A 26,326-nucleotide genomic window follows, 5' to 3' on the forward strand; every position below is an offset into this window, starting at 1 on the left:
TTAAGTATTTAATGTTTATTTCTAAAGATAAGGAAACAGCACTCGAGAGAAAAATTATATTTTTTTAGAACTCATTCCTTATAATGTATTCAACTTGTGATATTTCAGTGATTTCTATGTCAGACTATATTACCTACTCTGTCAACAGGTGAAAAAGAGCAGCTCTGGACAGAAGATGTGAAAAGGTCAAAAGGAAGAATCTTGTTAACTTTCCAAGTGATTAGTAAAAAATACTGCTTATTGGAAAGATGCCATCAGGAAAAAAGAACTTGTATGTTCATCTGTACTGCCAAGAGCTTTATTGTATCACAGTAAGATCCTGCCAGTCGCTTGGATAACTAAGTAGCTATCGTTACTGAAACACATCTGTCTTGGATATTAGAAAAATACCTGGAGTCCATTTGACTTAATTCTGTGCTCAAAAGCATTTCAAGATCAATCTTACCCTGAATGAAATAATAGGTTTACTGGGTTGACTTCCACACTTCCCTGTTCCACGCTGTTGCTCCGTACCAGCGCAAGCCTTTGTCACTTTGCTCTATTAGCATTCGGGCACGCCACCTGCACGCCTGCCCATTAACAGTAAAAAGCTGCGTTACGCTTTGGGGAATCTAAATGAGTATTTAATTTTAAAATGCAACAGGAAAAAAAAGACTCAATACTTTACTAGCTATTACCCTGTGCCAGCATTGTCCCATATGCACCATAAGCCCTGTGGACCGTACGCCGTAAGCCTGGTTACCTAAACTGTGTCCACTCACAGGGCTGAAGGAGAGAAGAGAAGAGACAGTGATGTGTGAAAGGGTAAGTGACCTGAACTAGCAGACACACGGTCCTAATGACAGAGCTTTTACTAAGTATGCTGACCAGGTAACATCTGCTCGTGGTACGAGCTTACGTGATTTATTCTCAGGGGAGCTGAAGAACAGCTTCACGGTGCCAACATGAAGGAGGTATTCTGCCTTTGTCATTAAATTACTGTGCAGCTCAGTAAGCGTGTTGTCAGCCCTCCATCCCTTGAAACTTTCTCAAAATTCAAAGGAGGAGGGAGAAGACCTCTGAAACACCTGCACGTGGGGGCAGGTAACAGTCTCAGAAAGCCAGGAAGGTATAACTCACTTTTTCTAAATAATATCTTTTTCTTTCTTAAATATCTGAAGGAAAGCAGTTGTAATACAAGATATCTGAAATGTGATACACAATCAGCTACAAGTAAAACATCAGAAACAAGTGTCACAGAAAGCTTTGCTGAAGAGCTAGATACATATGCCAACTCAAGTTACAGTAAAAAATCCTGCTGCACAGTTCGGAGATATGAATAACTAACTATATATTATTAAAAAAAATAATCTCATGCAATAAAGGTGGGTTATTCACAGGCTGTGGATGTACAGACTGTCTCTCTTTGTCCTGCCTGCCTGGCACTGTACCTCCCTTCTTCATTTGTGTGTATTAGCATTTTTCTTTATCGGTCTGTAGTCAGAAACCTGATGTACCACACAATTCTCATTCTTGAAACAGATTCCACCCATAACAGAAGACAACATTCAGCTCTGTATCAAAAGGCACTTGCACATTATTACAAACAAAAGAATTGCGGAGATTTGCATGGGAGCAGGTTAATTTCTTGAGGGCAGCAAGTCCTCTTAATGTATAAAGGGAGTTCTCTTGGAACATGAGTCAAAGATGAGAGCCTACGTTTTGTCCAGCTGCACTGAACACTGACTGCGTGTCGGTAACTTGCAGTCCTATATTGCTTTTCCTCTGTCTTCCAGTGTGGGGCAAGAGAGTATCTCAGCAATGTGCCATTTATTTAGTCAAATCCTTTTCACATAATCTCACACTAAATGTCAGTGTGACACTTCCACTAATCACAGAGAGGTTAAACTGGGGAAAGGTAAAATGGAGCGTCCTGCAATAAACTGGATCTGATTCATTATTCAAGTAGTCCAGTATGCAGTCCCCATGAACATCCAGTACCATGTGCCAGAAAAGGATATGTACTGCAGACTGAAATATTTCATTTTAAACTGCTGGAGAGAGAAAATTTTGAAGGGTAGGATTTTAATGTTCCAAAATGCAATGTGGATGTTCTTTTTATGCACAGAAATATCCACTCCATCTTAGAAGCTTATTTAGTTTGGCATGAGTGACAACCTGGTGCAAAAAGTTTCTCAGAGATCACCTTTGTCTCATCAGGATGTTGAGAACCCCCGTTTACAAAAAAACTGTGCATATTCATAACATTTGCAGAATTACAGACCAACAGACTATGAAGTGAGACTTCTCCCACAGCATGAAGCAAGTAGCCTTTCCCAGTGAGTTTATCATGCAGGTTTTGCCAATTATTAAAAGCAAGCCGTGACAGGTGAAAGCAGGAAGAAAATGCCTGGGGAACAGAGATTTGTATAAAGGTTAGAGGCAGCACGGGCAATATTGGTTGCAAAGCAATCAGGCAAAGACAAACACAAAAAAAGGACAATTACGTCTAACTACACATATCATACTACATGACATGGATGAAGACTTAAAACAATAAGACATTTTAACACTGCAGTAGCAATGGATACTGAATACATCATCTGCATACCACCACAGTAACATGGAACTGAATATCAACACAACAAAGGCATATTACAGCAAAAAGAGACCTCACAACAACTTCCCAGTCCACTTTTTTTGGAAACATTTCTCATCCATTTTTTTTTTAATTTAATACTTTTACTGCTTTCTGAACTAACTGTAATGCTTAGCACAAAATTTAGGTAAAATTAAACTGCTTGAAGTCTGTACTGTGATTGGTCCCTAATGACTACACACATCCAGCCTGTATAAAGGAGGACAATGAGCACATCTGGTTTGGTACATAAAACACTGGCCATTTAACCGTGCCAATATGGTGACATCCCAGGTAACGATAAGTCTTGGTCCCTGCTGAGTTCCTGGTTTTTCTTGCTTCCTACTTTGCTCTTGGAAAATAAAAAAAAAAAAGTCTAAACCTCAGGCTTCTACTAGCAAATCCAGGGTTTTAATTTTGGAGGGTTATAAAACAGCAACAGGCAGGGGGTGATGACAGGAAAGACAGGATTAACAGAAGGAAGGAAAGATGTTGCTGAATGGAAGGACACGGAAAGAGAAAGGAAGCTGCCTATTTTACACACATGACAGCAGCTAGTCAGCCAGCAACTAACAGTTGCCACTCAGCAATACTTCTGTCTCCTTGAAGGAGATACATGCCAGCAGCTGCCATGAGGAAAAAGAAGTTTAGTTACTTTACAAGCTGTATTTACTGGTTCCTTTCTCCCATTTTCATTAAATATATGACTTAAAAGGAGTATCACCAGTGTTCACTGGATATAAAGCTTTTCAATGCTCTCAACTTTAACCGTGATTTCTGCATATCCTGGTCGTCTTTTTCCACCAGCAAAACGTTCTGGAGAGCTACACAGCTATAACATCACATTTAAATACAATGTATCCGAAACAAGTCTGCCCTCACAACTTTACCTATCTACAGATGAATGCTTGAAGATCAGAGTCCCAATATTTTCAAGGAAAGACGTCTGGCTGTACAGTAATTCTCTTCTGCTTGTAATGAGAACTTCCTGCACTAGAAAGCACACTGCTGGATATCTTGATTTAAAAAAAACCAACAACAACAACAAAACCCACAATGCCTACCCCTCCAAGAAAAAAAAAAACATCCTCCACAAACAACATAAAATTAATAGAAAAAATAGGGCTCAGAAGGAACCACAAGAATTCATCTAGTCTATTCCTTTTTCCATCAGGATAAATTACATCTCCATAATTCCTGGCAGATGGCTGTATCGCCACTTTTTAAAGACTTCCAGTGCTGAAGCATTGCAGTTCTATACTATCCCCTGGAAGATATTAGAGTGTTTCACTTTTTTTTTTTTTTGCTAAATAGTATTTCCTAATACTACTCTAACACTATTTTCTAATGTCCAGATTGAATATGCAATTTAAGTCCAATACTGTCTGTTCTGTCTCTCCCAGACACTGAAATCCCGAGGTTTTGCCTCTAACTCTTTGTACAGCCTTCAACACTATTTAGGTTACACTGCTGTCATGCCTCCTCTCACTCTTCTCATCCCTACACAAACCATCCCAATTCCTTCTCTCTTTCCTCACAGGTCACGTTTTCTTGAGGTGCAGCACCCAAAAATGGTCAAAAAGAGGTCTCACAGGTCAGCAATGACAGCAATCTCAACTAGCATGTTGGTTTATGGTAAAATATGAAGAGAATTTTGTAGGTAAGACTCTGTATAATGCTCTTACTTTGTTTATGTCATATATGATCAACAATATAGATACAAAAGTAAATTAGAGTACTGTCAGGCCTCAGAAAGAATAAATATCTAGGTCAAATTTAGGCCAAATTATTTGTTCTGTGAACAACAATATAGATGGTTTTGTTTGCTGTCAGAATGGTAGGGAACAAAAAAAAATCCTAAAGAGTAGTCAAAGGATGGATATTTTCTTGCAATTTTTAGGAATGGTACAATGGAGATGCAGGCACCAGTCTTCTTCAGTGTTGTGATTATGTGTGTCAAGAGTATTTTACTTCAAAAGTATGTATTTTAATACAAATAAAATGCAAATGTATGCAGAGGAGCACAGTATATGTAATAATATAAAAGTGGAAGACTTCTGAGCATTGCTCAGCCTGCTAACTCTCCTTCCATCTGTAAAGGCCCCAAGGCAAATATTCCAGTTTCCTGGGGCTCTTCAATATGCTGTATCCAGAGTTCAGTTGTGCCAGCAACTTACAAAATGTTATGAATGATGCAGTACTTTGCAATTCTACTTGTCATGGTTACACACAGCATTCCTAAAGATCACTCTAACTCCACATCTTTCAGCAGCTGACACTTTGAATTGCTTTGACAGCAGGGAAGTTTAGTCCTAGCTAGGCTAAGCTAGCAGACCCAGGAACTGCTACTTCAGCCCTGGCAGAGGTAGACATCGCTTAGCTTGCACATTCAGGCTTTGCTAAGCAGCCAACTTCGCTCCCATTGGGCAACTAGCATGCCACAGTCCGTAATACCTTACTTTGAGTGAGTATACTAACAACATATATTGGAATATTTATCTAAATTATGTATCTCCTGGCAACATTTCAACAGTCTTCAGGATCTAGGCAGATGTAGTCTTAGGCAGAACTGCTTCTCACAGGGAATACTGTTTAGGAAATACTTAAAATATTTGCCCCCTTCTGAGTTTGCTGTGCCAAAAGATATCAAAGGGCTAATATAAGAGCCTAATCACTATATAACCCATTCACACTAACACACTACATACAATATCAAAACAGTCCAGTGAATTACTCCTTATTGAAACGTAAGCGTGGACAAAAGGAACATTTCTCTATTCAATTCAGTGAAAGAGATGACAGATCTTCTGTCAGTTTCACCAAGAATTACTTGTGGTTGAAAAGGAATAAATTCACCTTGCAGAGTTTCCAGGCATATGAACATTTATGTCATCAAAGTTATTTACAAATCTTCAGAAAATGACAATAGGAAGCAGCCCACCCTCCAGAAATAAAATCATATCAAGCAGAGCACTTCTGTGGGATTTGCCACATTCTACCAACACTAAGCTATACGCTGCAGGTATTTTTCTCCTTGAGTGCTGATACTTGCAGATCCAGATGGATAAAAATGGCCAGGAGAGTAGAATCAGAATAAAATTCCTAGCCAAATAATAATGTCAGGTTATTTAAATAGTAACTTAATTTCTACTATACATGTATATTGCAAAATCTTCAGTAACACTGTGATATCCCCCTACCTTCTGCATTTATAAGCCAATTATTTGTTATATCACTTCATATTCTATAGAGATGAGCTGCTAACCAGTCATTGTAAATGATAAAGAAAAATTAAAAGATGAAGTCTACTGAACTGTCATGCAAATCACTTCGTGCTGATACACAATGCATTCAAAATAGTTGCCACCTGCCTCCTTCGAAAAAGGTTAATACTGTTTTGCTTTGCCTCTTTAACAATTTGTCTTGTTTCAGCCACAGTTCAAATTTTCACCTGGTCATTTCACATAGGCACTGAAACAGTGTCCAGTCGTCCAAAGATTGGACCCACGTCTTACCTAATAAGCTCAGACAGACACTTAACTGTGGAGAAAAAAAATAAATAAAAAAATCACTGAAAATTTAGTCAGCTACATACTCCTCCGATCCTCCCATTTTGACTAAGTGACAGGGGCCAATGGTGGCAGGTGACAACTTTGAATTTTTTATTTAAAGCTCTGACTGCACATTGATTCTATTCAAAGCACTGAATTTATAAAGGTAATGAGCTTCAATATTGCCCGTGTTACCACAGACCCATCACCCTCCTGGAAATGAGCAGTTTGATCATTCCTGGTCAAACCCCCCATGATTAGAGCACCTCTCTGTGCTGCCAGTATTGAGAACAGGGACTGTACCGTCCGGCGTTGCCTGCTGACGGGGTTTTTTACATTTGACGTAATCGTGGTCAACTGGAGTGGCTGTGTAAGGTGGGGATGTCAGACCTGGACCGGAGGATGAGGGGAGGGAAGTCCCAGGGCCCGGCACTGTTCCGGCTGAAGAGTGAGAGTCTTCATCAATCATGCAAGCTTTTTCCCTAGGAAGGGCAAGGAAAAAAAAAAAAAGTAAAGTGTTAACATACTAGGGACATATACAAAGTACAAAAGGAGACTACATGTTCTTACAACACTTCCAATACAGTAATCAAATCTTACTAACAAATTCTAAACGATGGATTTTTAGTACAGGTTATATTCCTCCCTTGTCACTGGTCAATCGTAAAACATTCTTTATTTTGTAGTTGTTAATCAGACAAATTGTGAGGACTAAAGTCTCTTACCCTTTAAAATAAAGGCCCTTCGCTTTTGCATTTGTTAATAGTTGATTAAAAAATTTGATTTTATTAATAAATAAAAACAGTGGCTTCAAAATGGAACACAAGATCAAAATTGTTCTATTTTGTTCCCTTCCCATCTACGCTGTGCCACATATTAAGAAGATCTGAGTAGCGTATAATCTCAGTGCTCACAGTACCTGAAAACTGCAAACATTAGAATTAATTCTAATCACTTTGGTTTATATTTCATTCATCTTCATTTTTATAATCTATTATACAGTAGTTTTTAAGTATGCTTTCAGAGGGTACTCCTGGAAATTAGCACTCACTTTTCTGCAACTTTTGGGGTGTTCTTCTCCTCACCCCTGGCAAATGGTCCCTCAGAAGCTTCCTTCATGAAACTAACTAGTATCTCTGCATCTACTCCAGAGTCTGGTTTCCCCACAAGTTTCAAAATAGAAGCATGAAGACGAAAATATACCTAGAACACAGATTGAAGTCCATTCGGTCAGTAAAGAATTCATAGCTCTGCAACCTATTACGACTAGTCTCTTCTCTGTAGAAACTGCAGGGGTTAGTACTGACGGTCAGCTGCTACCTAAACTCACCCGGACAGGACTTTTCCAGCCTTTGAAAGTTGCTTGTAAATGACAAGATCTGAACACTGTAAAATTTTTCTAACTGTAACCTACGGAATACAACAATGACAGCAGATCTGGTCTGCTTGGAAACAGGTCATCACTGAGTATGTTCTAGATCAACTATTTTTACCAGACAACACAGTGAAAGCAAAGATGTTACGACCACTGTTCCAACTCATGCATGAACTTACGCTTTCATAGGTATGCGATGCTTGTGAAACTATCCATGTTTGATTTTGATGAAAATTAACTAATGAACTGTGTCCAGCAAAATCCAGAAACGGAAATTCTGCCTGTCTGTCCAGTATTGAGACTGTACACATAAACTGTCTTTAAAGCAAAACTAGCCCAACTAACAGGCTCCATTTTAGCCCCCAAGTTAGTCTTGTAAATGTTCCCAGCTGCAGAGCACCATGCACATTTGTCTAATAATATCAACTAATAATAACTGGTATTCTGTTAGCTGTAGAGAACAAGGTTTTCAAGCCTACGTATTTAACTTCCTTTTACCTCCAATGCTTCCATGGCAAGTTCTGGTGGATTATGGTAGTGAATCTTCTTTGGATAACGGGCAGCCTCCTCATGCAGGTAATGACCTGCCTGTTTGTAATGAAGCAGATAGACAACAGGAGGCTGTTTCTGCTTCTCCGCAATCTTCCCCAGCATGTAATGAATAAGCCACTCCTCTTCATCACCATCTCCCTCACAGCGAGATGCTGACGTAAAACACAATTTGGCTGTCTCCAACATACTGTCTCGACGCTCTTCCATCTGTGATTGAATCAAGTGTTGAGAATACATGAATTCGCTGTGGCTGGGATGAAAAATTCTAAAAATACATTCTTGCATGTAGAAGTGCATAAACGAGGCACATAATTTAAAATATTTTCAACCTAAAAGACATGGAACATATCTAAGTGATCAAATACATCCTGATGGCCCACAAAATGTCTTTATGAATAGATTTTTGTTCGTTCCAGTAACTGCTGACACAAATAACCAGAACAAAATAGTTAAGACAGAAGTGTAAGAATACATATATAAACATAAATGTTAAAAATAACACATTAGTATGCATGTCTACAAAAAGTAACTTTACCACTTTTTCAGAACTGTAATTATTTTAAATATTCAGAGAAAAAATACTACTTGTTTTGTTCTGCAACTAAGTCTCCCAGAGCCAATACGGATCACTATTATCTTTGAAGAAATGTATTTTATCTTGTTTGCAATGCACCTAATTTTGAGCTGAATATGGCAAGAATACCCCTCTCCCCAAAGAAATTAAAACCAGCAGCATAAATTAAGGTTAGCTGCCAACAAAGTCACATAAAAAACTAAATGTAAAGATTTATTACCGTAATTTTCTCTCTTTGAAAAAGAAGTTTATAAATTTAAATTGCTGGGCTATGACAGTATCCTAAGCACTTGTTGCACTTCAAAAACTACAACATAGCCTTTCACCTTCTAAATATTATGTAAGGAGAGGAGAATAATGAGGTTTTTGTGTAGAAGAATCACATTCCTGAAGAGCTATATCCCTGGAAGGGAGATTATCTTGTTCCAATTTATCTTTTATTATAATAGAGCTTTTCTTAGTAGATTGTGCCATTTTAATATATTCACTTGGGAAAAAAAAAAAAGGAAGATTCAAGTAGTCCTAAATAAACATTCTGATTTGATCAACAACTTAAGATGGCTGTTCTGTATTGTACCTTTTATCTGGTAACACAAAGTAACTCCAGCATTATCCCTGGAATTCTTCAGCAAGTCCCTCACAGTCAAGAGGCCGCAAGACAGTAAGACCAAACTTTTGATAGATCAAAGGCATAAAACTATAACTTCATTTTCTGACTAGTTAGTTTTGGAGCTCTGGGATGTAATTAGCCTCAGAAAGAAAACTCTACTGTTAGCTGTCATTTCAAACCTACTATTAATGAACCATTTGTTCTCCTTTAATACACACACTTCCATCGTCTGTCTTCTTTGAGGGTCAAACGCTGTATAAGTGTCTATGGGAAGTGCAATGTTAATAGTTACACAGGCAGCTCAGATGCAAGACCTGACACCTTCCTGTAAATATGTTCTCCTGGAAACAAAGGATGTTCCCAATACTGTTCTCTATAGTTCAAACACTAAAAGTTTTTACAAATTACAGCAGATGCTCAGGAGCAGCACTTCTTTTTTCATTCTGCTTCCAGTTGTGGAGTACATAATATTTCTAAGTCAGAATAGTTAAATCAGAAATAGAGTTTACTGGTCCAAACAGGCAGACAAAACATTTCCCCTAGCAACTCTTGCCACTGTCAGAGAGCATTCAGAATTGCTCATTTTGGCAATAAACTTCATAACGACTCTAACTTTTTCATCATCGTCATGCATAAAGAGCTAATGAATTTGTAACAACTTTTTCTATGAAAATTCTCTGTCTCGTTTTGATCTTTTGTTTAAGTAAATAGTTCAAAACCAGAAAAGGGGCAGCATGTCTTTAGATACAAGAGATGACAGATGGACACAGCTATCAGAGTAATTCCCGACCTGTTTGCTATTTAAATATGCATACGTTTCACCCTTTCCTGGAAACACTGTATGACATTTACAGAAAGGTAAGGTAAATACAATTCCCCTTTCCAGAAGGTTACAATAATTTTGTGTCACCTTTGAAAGATAATTCAAAGATCAGGCTCAAACCAATTTTACACAGAAAAAGAAAGAAAAAAGCCCTTTAAATACTGCTTGACACCAGCAGCTTATATGAATGAATATTAGAGTTTCTGTATTACTGAGTAAGCATAGTCTAGTACGTGGTATACAGTGTGTAAATATTCAATTTAAAAAGTTACGACGTTAGAAAAGATCATTTAAAACATTTAAAATTTCATACTGCTCAGTTAGATCCCACCTGCTGCACAACTTCAGGGGGTAGTTCTGATTTCCACTGCTTAAGTTGTCGGGATGCAAAAGAATGCAGGGCATAGGAAATGGTGCCGTACTCTATCCACAAGGAGAGATTAGAGCTGTCGATCTCGAGGGCTCGCTTGAAGCAATTCAAGACGGGAGTCGAGTGCTTCCAGATTGGACCATCACTCTTCAATTCATTAGAGTTCAGCTTGTCCTGAATGCGACTTGCTCGAGCCAGAGCCATGCCAGCCCATGAATCAAACCTATGCAAGCAAGAACATCACACATGAACTGTTTCCCCCCTAAATGTTACACTGAATGGCACAGACAAGGTTCACTTTATTATATCCACAAACATCTTCCTTTCATCCTCTCAAAAAAGATTCCTGCATCTCTTCTTCCCCTCATAATGAAACAGAGGCTGTATAGCCTAAATCATACCGATTTTATTAAAAATGATTTCCTAATAAAGCACTGTCCCCAGTAATTGTCACGCATGAAAACCTGAAGAAACAAGGTTTGTTTGCCATGCAAAAATAGCCTATCTGTACTTCACATCAAAAGAATTGATTTCTTTTCTCAGCAACCACGCTGTCCTGTCCAAACACTGTCACCCTGTATTTCTGTAGGCCAGCACACAGCCATTACGACATTTTGTATTGTTGGACTGAACTGTGAATGGTTTTTATCGTCATGATCATCATTTTCCAACATAAAAAAATAAAAAAACCACAAAAACCAAAACGCATTCATGTAGGAACATCCTGATGAACAACAGACTGCTTACTGAGGGGATTGTTCAGGATCTAGTCCTGTGTTTATTAGATCATTGACAACACACTCTGAAGAGTAGTTTCCGTATTCCACAGTCTCTAATTAGCATCTGGGGTCGATGGCTCTGGGATTTTTCAATTTCACCATGATTCTAACACCAAAAGAATAATCAAAACGTTCTCATACTTTTGCTTGTAATTTCTTGCTAATTTCAACTGAAAACCCATTTCTGGGTCAAGTGACCTCAATAGTCAGACTCCTGAGGGGAATGGAAGGGGAACTGTAATACAGACATTTGAGGAAGTAACATCTTATATAACAGACGTAGAAATACTACGCTACCATATAAAGCATCTTCTGAGCAACAAATGGCACGCATAAAGTAAAAATGCATTCCACTGTTAGTTATTTATGGATTTTGGTTTTGAGGTATCAAAACTACAAAAAAAAAAATGGGGAGGAGGGGTTTGGTAATTTCTTTATCAGGTTTCAAACAAATTTTTAGCAATCTGTTAATCACAGTTCCCAGACTAGAAGATTCAGTAACACTAAACTACAGCAATTTCCTCTGTAGATTTCACATGTAAAATTGCTCTGTGCCTTCACCTTCCCTTTCGTCTCAGTTACATGGCTGGATTTACAAATAGTTTTCTTGTCTCAAGCCTACCAAATCAGAGTTTTTGTCACTGACCCTGATTTACCAAATTCAAGGAGAATTAAAAAGATAGCTAAGATCTAATATGCAAAGCTCATATTTAATCAGTAAATTTAAAGATTATTTAATTTCATTTTAAAAAACTTGTTCAAAATACGCTTTATTATTAAGATGAGAGAGCTTAATCTTGCTGGTATTTCAGAAAGTTGTAAATTACCAAGAAACAAGGTGTTTTAGTTTAAATAATCAATAATTTTAGAAAGAGGTCAGCTTGAACAGTAATCCACTAAAGAATGCGATTTGTGCTATAGCTTATGCTATTAAACAGTGACATTTTTCATTCCTTGTCATGTATGAAGAAGAAAAGTTACAAAAGAGAAATATTGATTCGGTCCTTGCCCTTCCCACTTATTCTTGATTTTTATTTAGCAGCCCTCCTTTCATTTTTTGGTTTTAGTTTCAGAAGAAAGAAATATCCAACACTAAATTCTGTTTTTTTTTGTAGAGATGCTCTTAATTATACAATCTACCTACAATAATGGATTACATGTGGGTTTTTTTAGTTGTGGTTTGTTTTTTTTTTTTTAACTCCTAAAACCAAAATCTTTTGTGGTCTGCTTTTCAGTACTGAAAGAAGTGAGAAGAACGAATGATGCGCAGCAGGATTCAATAATACTGACCTGTTTGGACATATACAAATGTCGTGCATGTAAAATTTAATGGCCTTAGACTGCTCTTTATTCTTGAAATGATAGTCTGCCAGAAGATAGTACAACTCAGTCACCACTGGTGGAGAATAATCTGCGCCATCTGGGAGAGATGGTGCCTGAAAATAAAAAAAAAAAAAGTAAAGGTTCATATTAAATGAAATGTTCATATTAAATGAGCTGCACACTTGCTTCTTCCTTGTAGTGAAAGTAGCCATTTCATCACAGAATATGAACGTATCAGACATGAAGACAATGAAAACATTCCACAGATACACAGAGCACTTACAAACACTAATGAACACCTCATACTGACTCCATATTAACCAATATAACATCTTCCCATTCCAAGACTAAAAGCTTTGGTAGTGTCATTCTTATTTCATTTAAATGCAATTACCTGAGGAAACGAAATATCATGGCATAGATCATTCCCCTAACTATCTCAAAGTCAACATAATAAAAACAGCAATAATTTTTACTCCTTTTGAATTTATTTTAAAAGCAATTAATTATACCTTGCTGCATGTTCCTTCAATATAGGCAGATACAGTATCTAGGCTCAGCATAGGCTTGTCCGTTCGAGGAACAATTGTAGCAGTCTTCTTCAAAAGGTTGGCCAAATCGGCAGACACAGTACTGGTTTTATAACTATCAAATTCTGGAAGAGTTTTAGGCTTAAAATACTCAAACATGAACAAAGCATCTTCCCATGTTAGATCAACCTGAAGAGAGAGGTAGATGAGAGGGGGAAAAAAAATTATCTCAAATTCCAAAATTCCAAAGTCTACTAATGATGAGTTTCTATGGCTTTTCTAGATCACAAGACTATTCATATTGCTCTAGCAGGAAACAAATTAAACCTCCCAAGAACAGAACAACTAAAGGTGTCATTAATTTATGCTGCTCACTGCATAATATAGCATGCCGCTCGCTGATTTAAAAGACTAAGGTATTGGGCTGCAACCTAGTGTCTGTCACTGACAAAGTCATTCTACTTGCTTAAAAGAGTAGCTCAGAAAAGTTGGTTATAAGCGAGAATCAAGCGCAAGCATCCTGAGTGACACTGACATCATGAGTAAGATATGGAGGAGAAAAAGCTCTACACCTTTGATTTCAAACTCAAGTAAGGATAAATGAAATGGGAATCAGACAAAAATCTGAAAAATCTTCAAAGTTCCTACAGAAAGGTAAGTTTCAGAATTCATTCCTCATTTTCTTCCACTTTTCTTTCTTGAAAATAGTAAAAAAATATTTAAAAACCTACAGTTCTCTTCTCCTAGACTAATTTTTTTCCTTTCATTGTTCATCTTATTCCTTACTGTCAATTTTGCTTCTGTACTGATAACGGGGAAGTCACATTACTAAAAATCAATTTGTCATTTTACATTCAGAATTGCCCAAACGTAACAGATTTTTTTCAGGGGAGAGAGAGAATGGAGGGTCATCTCCTTACACTTCCCCTTTTCTCAGTTATTTCCATTTTCTCATTATGTTAATTTTCTAACAGGTAAGTTTAAGAGACAGAATTCACAAACATGCAATGAGTAAAAAGCTAACAGTATTCATGTATTTAAAAAGGTCTGTTCAAAGGAGCAAGATAATAGTTTTGCTTATATGAAACTGTTCTTCATTTACAATTTACGATCATTTTATTTGGTTAATGCAAAAATCATTTGAGGTTTTTGAACAAAATCAGTGATGTTTCAAGGCAGAGGATTGCTGACCTGCTTTTTCTGTCCCTTCCTTAATACTACCCTCTTCCCAAGGCACTCTGTAGTTGTTCTTTTCCCAAACTCAACTGAATTTCAAACATTCCTCATAAACAGCTACCACATATTTACCATCATAGATTTCAAAATAAGCTATAATATAATTTACTTGCATAATTTTTAACAGTGACATTTTTCACATTCATAAACTGCAAGGCTGGCTGCTAAAGTTTTCTTCTCTCAAGCTGACTTTTTTTTCCTCTCTATTTTTCCTCAAAACTCGAACTTCTTCTCTGTTGAAAACAGGAAAGTCATGGCTCAATAAAATCAATTTGTCAATAGTTTCAAAATGGCAGACTACTGTGAATAAGACTATACTAGCATTTCATTTCAAATATCTGACCCTTTACATTTGTAAAGGTTTCCATATATTTTTAATGAGTTAATTTTCTACAATATGTAAAATACATAAATTTTACAAGGAAATAAAAGTAATCTTTGTCCAAAATATATTAAGGTGCATTAAAACCAAACAAGGGTGTATCTTGCATCCCTTCAAGATATTCCACTGACAGGAAATAATAAATATCTTACCTGCTGTACTGAATGTTCTTCTAGGTACCTTGCTTTGCTTTTTTTACTAGGGAAACCATATAAACAATAAAAACACTGCTCCAAGGCTGTTTCCAGCTCTTCTTTGTATGGATGAGTATCTTCAGAAGTGGATGCTGCAAGTTCTTTTTGTAGTACCTGAACCTACAACACCACAAATATCATTCAAAAAGTCAGCTGCAAGCTGAAGATTGCATTAAGGTACCTAGTTGTCTGAAGGCAGATGATGAAAACAACATTAAGGAACTACACGTTTTCTTCCCCCACTTACAATCAAATATTACCCGTATTTCTGTAAACTACTCTCACACAACTAATTTCCATGGCACTGTAACTGCTATAAAGTGCTTTTATTTTTTCCCTATGTTAATTCATGAAGTCTTGTCTTTAATCGATGAAATTACGTATCAGTTTAATGCTTTAGACTTAAGATCATTCCAAGTTTTCCACTACACATCAAGTTGCTTCTGTGAATACAAATGCTACCATTTGTCAACCCTGTGAATAAAGAAAAGGCATAGAAGAATTTCTGCCCTAATACACAAACAACAATTTCCTCTGCATGGAAAAAGGGGGATGGAGGGGACTTTGTGGAAAAAGAAGGGATGGCTAATGAAAATATGGTTAGAAGGGATATAGAACTGCACAGTATGAATAGTATTATACAGATGGCTACACACCAAGGAAACTGGCTGGACTGATCCCAAATGACTAAACACTGTAGCAAGTTGCTATATTTAACTTTAACATTACAAGAAAAAAATACCTATCGGTAGCATATTTTGGAAGATGCTATTACTCTAAAACATTCATTGAAGAAAACTGCAACTGAATGCCAAAAGGCGAAAGGTAATTCTTCGAAAATTTTCACTGAACTTCCTTAAAAAGCAAATCAAAAAAGAACACATCACAGGAAGATATTTCAAAGACAAGAGAAACATGTTCACCAATAATAACCTGTGTAGTGGGATTTTGGATCTTTATTTCAATACCAAAACAGAACCCACACTTAATCACCAAGGTTTAAGAATCAATTCCAACATGTTTCACTATGAAATTTAAATTAAAAAATGAAATGTTTAAGTAGAAATCACATTCATAATATCATACACATCCAACGGCAGTATGTGTGTGTGTCCCCAGCATCAGAGCACACCTGTTACCTCTAAAGAAAACTCATTTGAGGTGGCAGAAGAGAAATGGTTCTACTGTAATCATCATTTGGGAGACTAAAGGGTACAGAAAAATACCAAGTTCTCCACTGTGATTTGTCTCTAAAGTTTTAGGAAGCTGTATACTACCAGGAGAGTTCTATTAACTGATAAGTAATTTCCTTTAACATTTTTCCTCTGATAGAAAGCATCAACTTTCATTTATTCATTTTAGAAAAATCTGACTTCTCCAAATCAGCCATACCCATTCCTTAACACGTTGGTTAACTTAACGAATTTCCTCAACTGAAATTCTGCAGTCATAAATTGAAAATGCAAAACAAAATTCACCTATTTGCAATTCATAGAAAAGCTCATCATATTACTTTTACAGTAGTTCAGCTGCCTTTTTAGCACCATTTATCACTTTTCAATACCCAGGATTGTAAACTCAATCATTTATGCATACGATGCATGCTACAAGAAGCTTCTCATCACAATTGGCTTTCCTGATACCATAAACGCTGCACATCATCACAAGGCAAAATTCTATCATTCTACATGTAAGAAGCTTGTCTGTAAATCCTGGGATTAACTACAAGATGCTAATTCTCTTCTGCTTAAAAGATTTGTGCTAAGAACAAGGTACCATTTATTAAGAGTCAAACCTCTTGAAAATGAAAGTAAAGATAATTCTTAGAAGGTATTTCAATGAAATTTTGAGTCATAGCATCATCTTTGAGTCACAGCAGACACTTTATTTCTCCTACTTTTCCTGTAAGAATTTGTGAACAATGTTTGAAATTTAAGAGAAGTGTGAGTTGAAAGGAAGACATAAGCATCATAGGATACTGTGACAAAATCATGATATTCCTACTGCTGCAAACAAAATCACATCTAACACCAGTAACAATTCTCACTTGAACAGTTCGTGTTCAAAACAATCTCCTGTGCTCTTATTCAGCTTTTAAATTCTTAGCAGTAACCCAGAATTTTGTTTTTAATAATTCAGACTTTGATTATTGTTAAAGAACTTAACTGCGCTTTAACATTTTCTCTTGCACACCACCTTCAGCCACAAGCAGTACAACGTACCTGAGCAGACAGTTCACCTACAGAAGGTGATCATTCAATCCTAGTCTACAAAACACACTTTCATTTAACAGTCTTGAGTTATTTGAAGAGAAAGGCCGCTGCATTTCTTTTTATCTTTGTCTTTCTTTACCCTTCCAACACCCTCTTGTCTCCGAAAACTAAATTCTTGTGCTCAATAATACCATACTGTATTTTAGTTTAAGTGGGCAATTCTGTGACTGAAAATTGAAGGTTTTCTTCAAAGTAGCTGATGACATTTGCAAAGATCTAGCTGTAAAGACATTCGCAGCTCTCAATTATCTGCAGTTTATCCAGGTTCACAGAGCATACTACCAGACTGCCAGGCTGTGGATACAGGCACACTATACCGACAGAATTTAGATTCATCACTTCGGAGCACGGCACCTGAGGGCAAGCTCGAGTCTGGAAACAGACTATCTATTTCCATGAAGTACAGTGTTCGAGCTAATAAGCCCTCTGGACCGGAGGCAGATCCACGCAGCAGCAACTCAGGTGTATCAGCGATATGCTCCTAATAGCAGGGAGATCGAGGAGAGTAAGATGCAGAGATAATCCAATAGTCCTACATGGAATCAGCCTCAGCTCAAACACTGTTCTGCAGCTCCAGTCCTACCAGGGTGAGCTGACTCCTGCAGAACCCCTCAGGCTCTCCGTGCCATCCTTCCCAGCTGTCTAAATTACTGTCCTGGACACACAGCTGCTCAATGCAGAGGTAGATGTGGTCTGGCACTGAGCTGTGGCTAATAAGCTCCAGGGAGCACTGAGAAGGGAAAGTAAGAGATTCCCAAGTAGCTCTATGCAGAATTAATCATGTTTTTCTCTTGGCTGAAAGTAATAAACCTCAATAAAGTCAAGCTGAATCTGTAAAGTGCCACTAAAACATCTCTGTAGAGCATTGCCCAGCGAACGGCACGGTACTGTACTGTCTGGGTTTTGCCAACGGCCGGGCTCTCCCAGACTGCCAGCACAGTGGAAAGCTGCCTGCACTGGAGTTCCTAAGCGAAAGATAAAGCGAGGAAACAGCAATACACATAGACATATTCTCCTTCAACCATGGGAAATTTCTGTTCTGGAGTACCAACTAGACCTCAAGGAATAATCTTAAAAAGGTCAACAATGAGTGGGTAACTCCTTTCATGTAATAATGCTACAGCATTACTGCCCAGACACCCATTCTGGAGAACTTTACATCTTCTGAGACACTCCTCTGAACAGAGCAGAAAACAGCCTTCAGGCACATGGAAGGAAGGACTGAAGCAACTCGTCATCATTCTCATTATTTTGTTCAATAGATAAACTCTGTATTTGAAGCTATACATAGTTAATAACATGAAAACAATAGAATCACTTTTTCTTTTTCAGTCTGTGGTATAAAAATCAAAGCAGGTATAATTAAATGAGTCAAATTTATCAACAGTAGAACAGCCAAACACATCACAGCTACTCCTACTTCTCTTTCAAATCTTAGGAACAAAATAAAATACTAGTGCAAGAACCAAAATAGAGGAGAAAAAAATCAGAAGAAAACAATTCTTCTTCTCAGTGAGATAAGTCCACATAACAATGGGAATTATGACAGAAAATAAACTATTCCCAGGTTTATTTTCTAACAACACTCAAGAGTTTATCTCTATTACTAGCCAGATTTTAGAAAACTGACTTCCAAACACAGAACATAACTTTTTATTCTAATACTTAGTTATGCTGTCATTTTTCTTACATTCACTACTCAATTTTTATTTTCCTTAATTTAAGAGTTACCACAATTAAAATATTTGAGTATCATTTTGATTACTGAACATAAACGAGCATGATTCTTTACTTCTCGTCTTTCTGAGAAGAAATCATCCTTCAACACATTCTTACAAGCAAAGACTATACCTACATTCTTCCACTTGAAGGTCACTAATACATGAAACTTGGTCTCAGTCTGTGATGACAGAAAAACGTCCTTAAAAATGTAATTTTGCTTTATACAAATTTAAACATTTCAAGCATCATCTGAAAGCAATAGTTATTTTTGTGTTTTTTTTTTAAAAACAGTCCATGTACTGAGTTGCTCAGCTTTGCTGCCAATTATCCACATCCCTACTACCAACTATCCACGTCTCTGCTACATCCATTTTAATATTTAACACCTTTGACAACATGATAAGGTATGTCAAGGATAATCACTCCACCCCTTTCAGCACAAATAAGACTACCAACACAAGTTCTTTCTAAATCTTGAACTAGCAATATTTGTGTTCTAGAAAACAATAAACCAAAACACCTAAGAAAAACCCTGCAATGAACAAAACAGGTTATGCAGTTCTTTACAAAAGCTTTGAAAAAAGACTTTTCTGCATTTTTATTTCATATGAATGATTAGGTTATCCTTCAAAGCACGAGATGGTTATCTTTAGCAGTATGTAAATTTTGCATGACTTCAGAGGTACTATACCTTGTAAGGAATTCATGATGAACTCAGCATTGTTCAACAGAAAACATCTAAAGTGGCTACATATGACACTAAGTATTTCCCTTTCCTCCCACAGTCGGTTATTTTAAATCCCTTTTATCCTTTTGTTATCAGACTGGGGGAAAAAAAGAAAAGCAGACCTGAATATAATTGAGGCTGATTAACAGCTCATGGGAGGAAACAAAAGTTTGCATTGTCGTGTCATGTCTGTCCCACCTATGCATAATTGGGTAAAATTCTGTTCCTAATACCACCAATTATGATTGTTAAATCTACTTAACTGCAAAATCCTTATCAAACATTTGAACTCTGAGGAAATAAAGGTGTGATAAACAACAACACTGGTCTCTGTCAGGAAGACCAGCTATGCAACTCTACTGGCAATCACTAACAGCATTTTTCCCCTCGTTTCTGGGGAATTGAGTGGCTCGTTCTCCACGCTATGGTTTGGTTACTTTCTCGCATCACACTTCTCGTGGGGAACCAGGGCTATCTACCCCTACAGCCAACTCTGCTAAGCCCACTTGCCTTTTTTCCTGTCTGAAAGACTGAGGTGCACACCCACCAGAATGCACTGCTGAGACAGCACACACCTCTTGCTCAAAGTTTGCCATTTCTATCCTGCCTAATTTAACGTCCTGGTTGGGGGACGAAAGCCACAGCTGCTGCTGGAATATTGGAGCAAGAAGCATGGTCCATCCACACAGACAGGTCACCTTCCAGCAAGACATGTGAGAGATAAGCAAGATAGATGAGATTTTATGTTTTGTGCCTTCTCTTTCAGGGCAAGGTAGATCATTTACTAGTCCCCATTTCAGATGTTTTTATAGTATGGAGTTGGTTATCCAAAGGTATCTCTTGTCTGACAAAAAAAAGTCCTGTTTAGAAACCATATTGATGGACAGGGGGTCTGGAATAACAAGCCTTTGCTATTCAGATTAAACTGACAGAAGCATTCACGTGTTTGTCTGGGAGAAGAAGAAAAGTGGATTTCAAAGTGTATGTTTAACATTAAGACAAGGTAATAAACGATTTAATATAACTTTGAGGTTAGTCCCAGCTTTGAGATGGGGGTTGGCCAGATGACTTTCAGAGGTCCCTTCCAACCTGTATTATTCTATGATGCTAACACTTACATAGAACTTGAGAAGAGCGCCATCTGAATTGCAACACCAGGATCTTCTTCCCAAATACTCATGAGCAGTGTTCAGCAGCATGAGTGAAGAAGGCAACATTGGGGTATCAGGACTCACTGGAACAAAGAAGTTGGTAAGTATTTAAGTAGTACAGAACTGAGTAAAATCCAACTAGCCAATGCTACATCTGGCAAAAAGAAGTTCGCTGTGTGATAAGCAAGTTATGTTTGCATATGCCTCTACTCCCTTCAGCTAGCAAGATAAGACAACAAACAAGTATTTCCTTATTTATATTCCAGAGCTAGATTGTAAGGGCCTCAGCTCCAATATGTAGAAGTGAATAATTAACCCACCCTCTTCTCCCTGGTTCTGCTGCTGCTGGCAGCAAAGGGATCGAAAAGCATCTTCCTCATGCTGGATGATTCTATGCAGGATAATCCATGGAAGCACTGAGGAGACATACGGTTCTTTTGGTTCCTCCTGGACCGCCATGCTGCAGTCTATGATCTAATAAAGAAACAGACATTATACAAAGAAGTATGAAATAAACATCAGGTGTGAATTCTTTCCAAACAACCCAGAGCTGGTAATGCATTTTATGCTAAGGAAATAATCTAAAGTTGAATCTCACCTTCTCACAACGAGTGGTGGTAAAAGTCCTATAAATAAGATTACCTGCTGAGGGGAAGGGTAGAAGATCATTTCCCCTACCTTGACATTCCTCTTGCATCATCATTTCCCAACTAGTTATTTCTCTGTTAATACCATATACAAACAATTCAAAGGTAACAAGTGCACAGCATAAATTCTTAGTGTTAGTAGGCCTCATTACTGTAGAAGAAATTTAGCTACAAACAGTAAGGAAGAGGAACTTAGTTAAAAGAATTCCTGAACTCTTTATCAGATCTTACAACAACAGTTAAAGACCAACTAGAATCATCAACACATGCTCTGTAAATGATGCAACTGAATAAATTCTGAGCAACACAACACTGTCATGGAACCATTGTCCTAGCATTTCTCATAGACAACTGCTAATTTTATTGCCAGTGCCAGAAATCTCTGAAGTCCTACACTTTTCTCATATATAACAGTTTTTCTCTCCGTATTTACGGAGATAAAGAATCATATTAATTTTACTACAGAAATTATTTAGGATATTACAATGAATATCCTGTTCTCCAGAATTCCATTATATTCCATAACACAGTAACAGACATACAACTTTACAGAAAGATGATTTTGCGAGTAGTGAAGGTCCTTGGCTTTTACTGAAACAAATGGAGATTTGAGAGTTGTAAGCACATTGAATTTCGACATTAAATAGGCCAGCTTGTTAACAGAACTGAGAGTCTGCCATTTGTTAACTGGACTGAAAAATACTCATTCAGTAGTTTTAAGGTTTGAAAATGCCTTCTTTGAAAGGCTAAAAGTAGCTGTATTCATAATGGTAGAACCAGTTCACACATTACTTTTTTTCCTGCTGTCTTCTCATCACCCTTCTCAAAACCCTTAGCTTGGCCAGCACTTGCACGCAACTCCACCATGTCCATAAGGCTTACAGGCTCTTGTCTAGCCCAAAGCACACACAGTCAAGATCAGTGCCATAACTTACAAACTGCACCCAGGCAGCTCAATCAGCCTTTGTATTACCACCATTTCAAACAGCGTAAGAAAACAGCGCTGTTCCATGGGTTATCGCACTACCATTCTGTCACTGTTTCAGGCAGCTTGGTGTTTGAAGGTACCTGCTGTTACTGATCCCAGCACGGGTGCGCTCAGTGCATCTCTAACATACTGAAATTAAAATGAAGATTATGAAGGCAATGCTCCTCTTTCCCTGACCTTCCCCAACAAATATGTAACCCAAACGTCACTGGGAGCGGGTGGCAATTCAGACACAGCAGCTGAATCGCGCCTGAAGGTCTGGAGCACGCAACACCTCTTTTCTAGTGCAAGTGAACAGGTTACCTGAATCAGGTTGTTTGTTAATCGAACAAGGCTTGGTGTTACAGAAGAGTCATCCAGGATGCTGCTGACTGATGATAATGAAGTATCTATTCCCATGAGCAGTTGTGTTACCGTAGCAACCCACTCTTCTTTAGCAGAGGCTGCTGCCATATTAATCATCTGCTGAATTGCTTCATTCACAGCAACTTCTGAGCATTCAAAGCATTGCTTGTAATCTTTCAGTTTGAGCAGGGAGTCCTAGGCAATGTAAATGTGAAAAAAATCTATTATAAGGATGAAGGGTTTATTTTAAACCATGGATGAACAGCAAGGCAAAGCAATACACCATATACAGTTACTTTAATGAAATGATAAGAGAATATCTTTAAAAATAACATTAAAAAAGGACAATCAGAGGTGCTTATTCCCTGGATGACAAACATACAAGTAGGATCTAAACCTCAAAAAAATCACCACAAATCTTTCTGCTTTAATAACAGATGCAAGAAAAAAAAACACCACAACCACCATTCAGGAAAGGGATGGCTGTATGTCTAAAATTCCAACGATATGCGGTTGAATAGAGGCCCTACAACTGGGTTTGGATCTTTATGGTCTTGAGCTACCATTTGATTACTCCATAAATACAAAATAGCAACTATAAGGCTAGCATTATAGCAATATCCTCCTGCTTCTTTGTACTTTGCCAAGCTTGGGTCATGAAAAGGTACAGAGGCTGAAGGATACGGTTAGGGGCAGTTGAAAGAGCATCAGTCTTTTCTCATGCAAACTTTTTTTCCCCTGGAGAACCTGATAGGCTCAAATTGTTCCTACAGCTGAGTTCATTTGTACGCTTATTTTCATAGTGTCGAACAGACTAAATTTATAGTAATTACACTGGATGTATATATCAATAGTTTGTCATTCATGCAGGACAGACACACTACATCATAAAAATCATTCATATGCCAGTAAGTTTTAAGTTTCAGAATGGCTATAAATGACCATATAGTCAACATCAGCAAAAACAGTAAGTATTTACAGCAGATGCAGATAGCATGAATCTATCCATAAGATTATTCAAGTTTATTAGAATTTACAGTTTTTCTGGCCATTTCATGTAGGTCTCTGACATCTGGCATCTTTAGCCACATCTCAGTTAGCAAAAGCTGGCATATTGCTAATGATATCAATAAAGCTCTGCTGTTCAAACCACTTACAGATTTGGTTCCACGTTTTGCTTTGTAAATAAGACTTGTTAACCACTAACATCTACTCTAGAAAGCCTGTCATCCTGTTTTCAGGAATAAATCTTAATCCCAGATAAAAAAAGGTTTTTTAAGAAACAAAACAAACCTGTAGGAGAAGCAGCTGTGCTGGTCTCTCTGGTATGGATGTTACAAATTCCAGATGTTTTGCTCTGCCATAACCATTAAAGCACAATGTTGGATGAAGCAGATGCACCACTGCGTTATAATCCCCTGCCTCATACAGTCGCTGGATCTCTTCCAAAGACTGGCATCTCTCCAGAGATTTTAGGTTCTTTTCAATCTGCAAACATCACAGATGGCACAATCCAACTTTCATTTTGTCTTCACATACGTTCGACTACTGACATTTCTCCAAGCAGTTTAGCTGTAAAACTATGGGAACTCGAGAGCTACATCCAGGACTACGAACCAGGAAGAAAACACCTACTGTGTAACACTTCACCTATTCCACAGATTTTTAATCATTATATAGGATATGACTTTAGTGCTATAATGATTTTAAACTTTTTTGCCTCAAATCCCAAAATCACACGTTTCTACACCGCAAGCATACATTCATCAGATAGACTTCAAGGTGAAGGCAGTATCTCCTGTGTTGGAGTTCATCCCTCAAAATACCAATACAAAGAATAAAAGATGGACATGCCTTTATTTAAAAGTGTATACAAATTGTTGTGTGGAAAACAGACTGCTGAAGTAAAGAGCTCACTCAAGCAATGATGAAACTGAGCAACCTGATCTAGGGGAAGGCGTCCCTGCCCATGGCAGGGGGGCTGGAACTAGATGACCTTTAAAGTCCCTTCCAACCCAAACCATTCTAGGATTCTACAAAATTTATGTTTAAGAACAGAAAACAAAACACTAGTCTAATAATCTACTGTTCTACATGCAGCTGCTCTAATATTTTTCTTCTGCATAAAAGTAATCTTAAGTCATACAGAAGCAACGGACCCAAAAAAGTGTCTTTCCAAAAAGGAAATGATGGCCTGGACATCATCATTAAACTATGAACTTGTACTTTCACTCTTAGAAAAATCCTAGGACAGATACGGTAAACCTCCATATCACAAAAAAGCTAATTCGCAGATGACCTTTGACACTGTGAGGGATGGAGCGGGGAGAATACACCTGCAAATTAATTCTTACCTCTTCCAAAGAAACAACGGAATCAACATGCAGATTAGGCAACCGTATTACGATGCTGCCTTCATTGCCAGCTTCAGCCTGCATTGTAGTGGAGTTCTGTAGCATTTCAGTGCAGATATCATAGTTTTCAAGTGCCTGTTCCATGTCTCCCTACAAAAACAGTACAGAGGAAAAAAAATAAATCACAAAAAACAGCCTAGAATTCTATTTAAAGCATGTAGAAAATGTCTAAATTCAATGCAGGCACTGCCAGTGTGATTACAAATCCAATTTACAATCTCCAATTAAAAAAAAAAAAGGCAGCATGTCTTGCCAGTGACTTCAATAACAAATAAAACAAAACTAAGAAATACAAACCAGCTTGCATAAATTTGAAAGATTAATTTGGATTGCTAAAAACTCTTTCCTTTAAAAACATGGAAGAGTAAAACAGTAGAAATAACTCTTTCATTTGTGCAAATAAAAACATTGAGTCATGAAACATTCTTATATTCTTCAAAGTAAATGCACTCTATTTGCTCTGTCCAACTGAAGTAGATACTGAAGCTGAGTGGTCAGGAGAGGAATGCAAGCTGCACAGGCAAAATATAACTGTATACCTAAAGAAAAGATGGCAATAGCTGTATAGGAACTCTCATTTTTCCTTTATTAGAAAAGAATCCTTACATGCAAAAACTAAAAACGGAAGGAACTGGTCAGTTCACGCTTACGAAACTGACTCACATTGTTAGCTGACAATTAGCTTAAACATAATAGATGCATAAACAAACTCTTTGATGTCCTGAGGAAGCAATGCTCGGAGGGGGGAAAAAAAGTCTGGGATCAAATAACAGTTCTTTGAAATTATTCCCTTAGTGAGAGGCTTTAAATTCAACTTCCCCACAAGAAGAACCATGCTACCTTGAAAAAGCAGAGGGGAGAATAACTAAATATACAGTCTGCTTCAGTTGAAAGCTGCATTTTGGACTGTCTGGGACTTTGATAATATCCACTACTCCAGGTCCTCAAAAAATCCATGTTCTGCAGTTATGCATTACTACTCCAAATAACTTGGGTCCAAATATATTTTTTTAAGCCAAACATGAGCTAGTTTTAAAAAAAGACTTACATATTAAACATATCTGAGTATTACCTTAGCATGTGAGACCTCTTACTTCACTTCCTCCTCTACCCTTAGGGCCAGTCGATTATACTAAAGAGTAA

The 26,326-nt window shown here is 37.5% G+C and overlaps 1 protein-coding gene across 1 annotated transcript in view; it reads right to left on the reverse strand.

Annotated features, from left to right (window-relative positions):
• CABIN1 (calcineurin binding protein 1) overlaps positions 1 to 26,326 on the reverse strand; it is a 113,272-nt gene that overhangs the window by 75,889 nt on the left and 11,057 nt on the right. The window contains 12 exon segments of the mRNA XM_086623810.1: positions 6,472 to 6,650; positions 7,220 to 7,371; positions 8,042 to 8,302; positions 10,434 to 10,695; positions 12,542 to 12,687; positions 13,087 to 13,293; positions 14,875 to 15,036; positions 20,757 to 20,872; positions 21,110 to 21,263; positions 22,728 to 22,964; positions 24,063 to 24,257; positions 25,124 to 25,273. Of these exon segments, the coding sequence (XP_086479936.1) occupies positions 6,472 to 6,650; positions 7,220 to 7,371; positions 8,042 to 8,302; positions 10,434 to 10,695; positions 12,542 to 12,687; positions 13,087 to 13,293; positions 14,875 to 15,036; positions 20,757 to 20,872; positions 21,110 to 21,263; positions 22,728 to 22,964; positions 24,063 to 24,257; positions 25,124 to 25,273 (2,221 nt within the window).

Source organism: Tauraco erythrolophus, chromosome 19, assembly GCF_009769465.1.
Source record: "Tauraco erythrolophus isolate bTauEry1 chromosome 19, bTauEry1.pri, whole genome shotgun sequence".
Classification (NCBI taxonomy): domain Eukaryota; kingdom Metazoa; phylum Chordata; class Aves; order Musophagiformes; family Musophagidae; genus Tauraco; species Tauraco erythrolophus.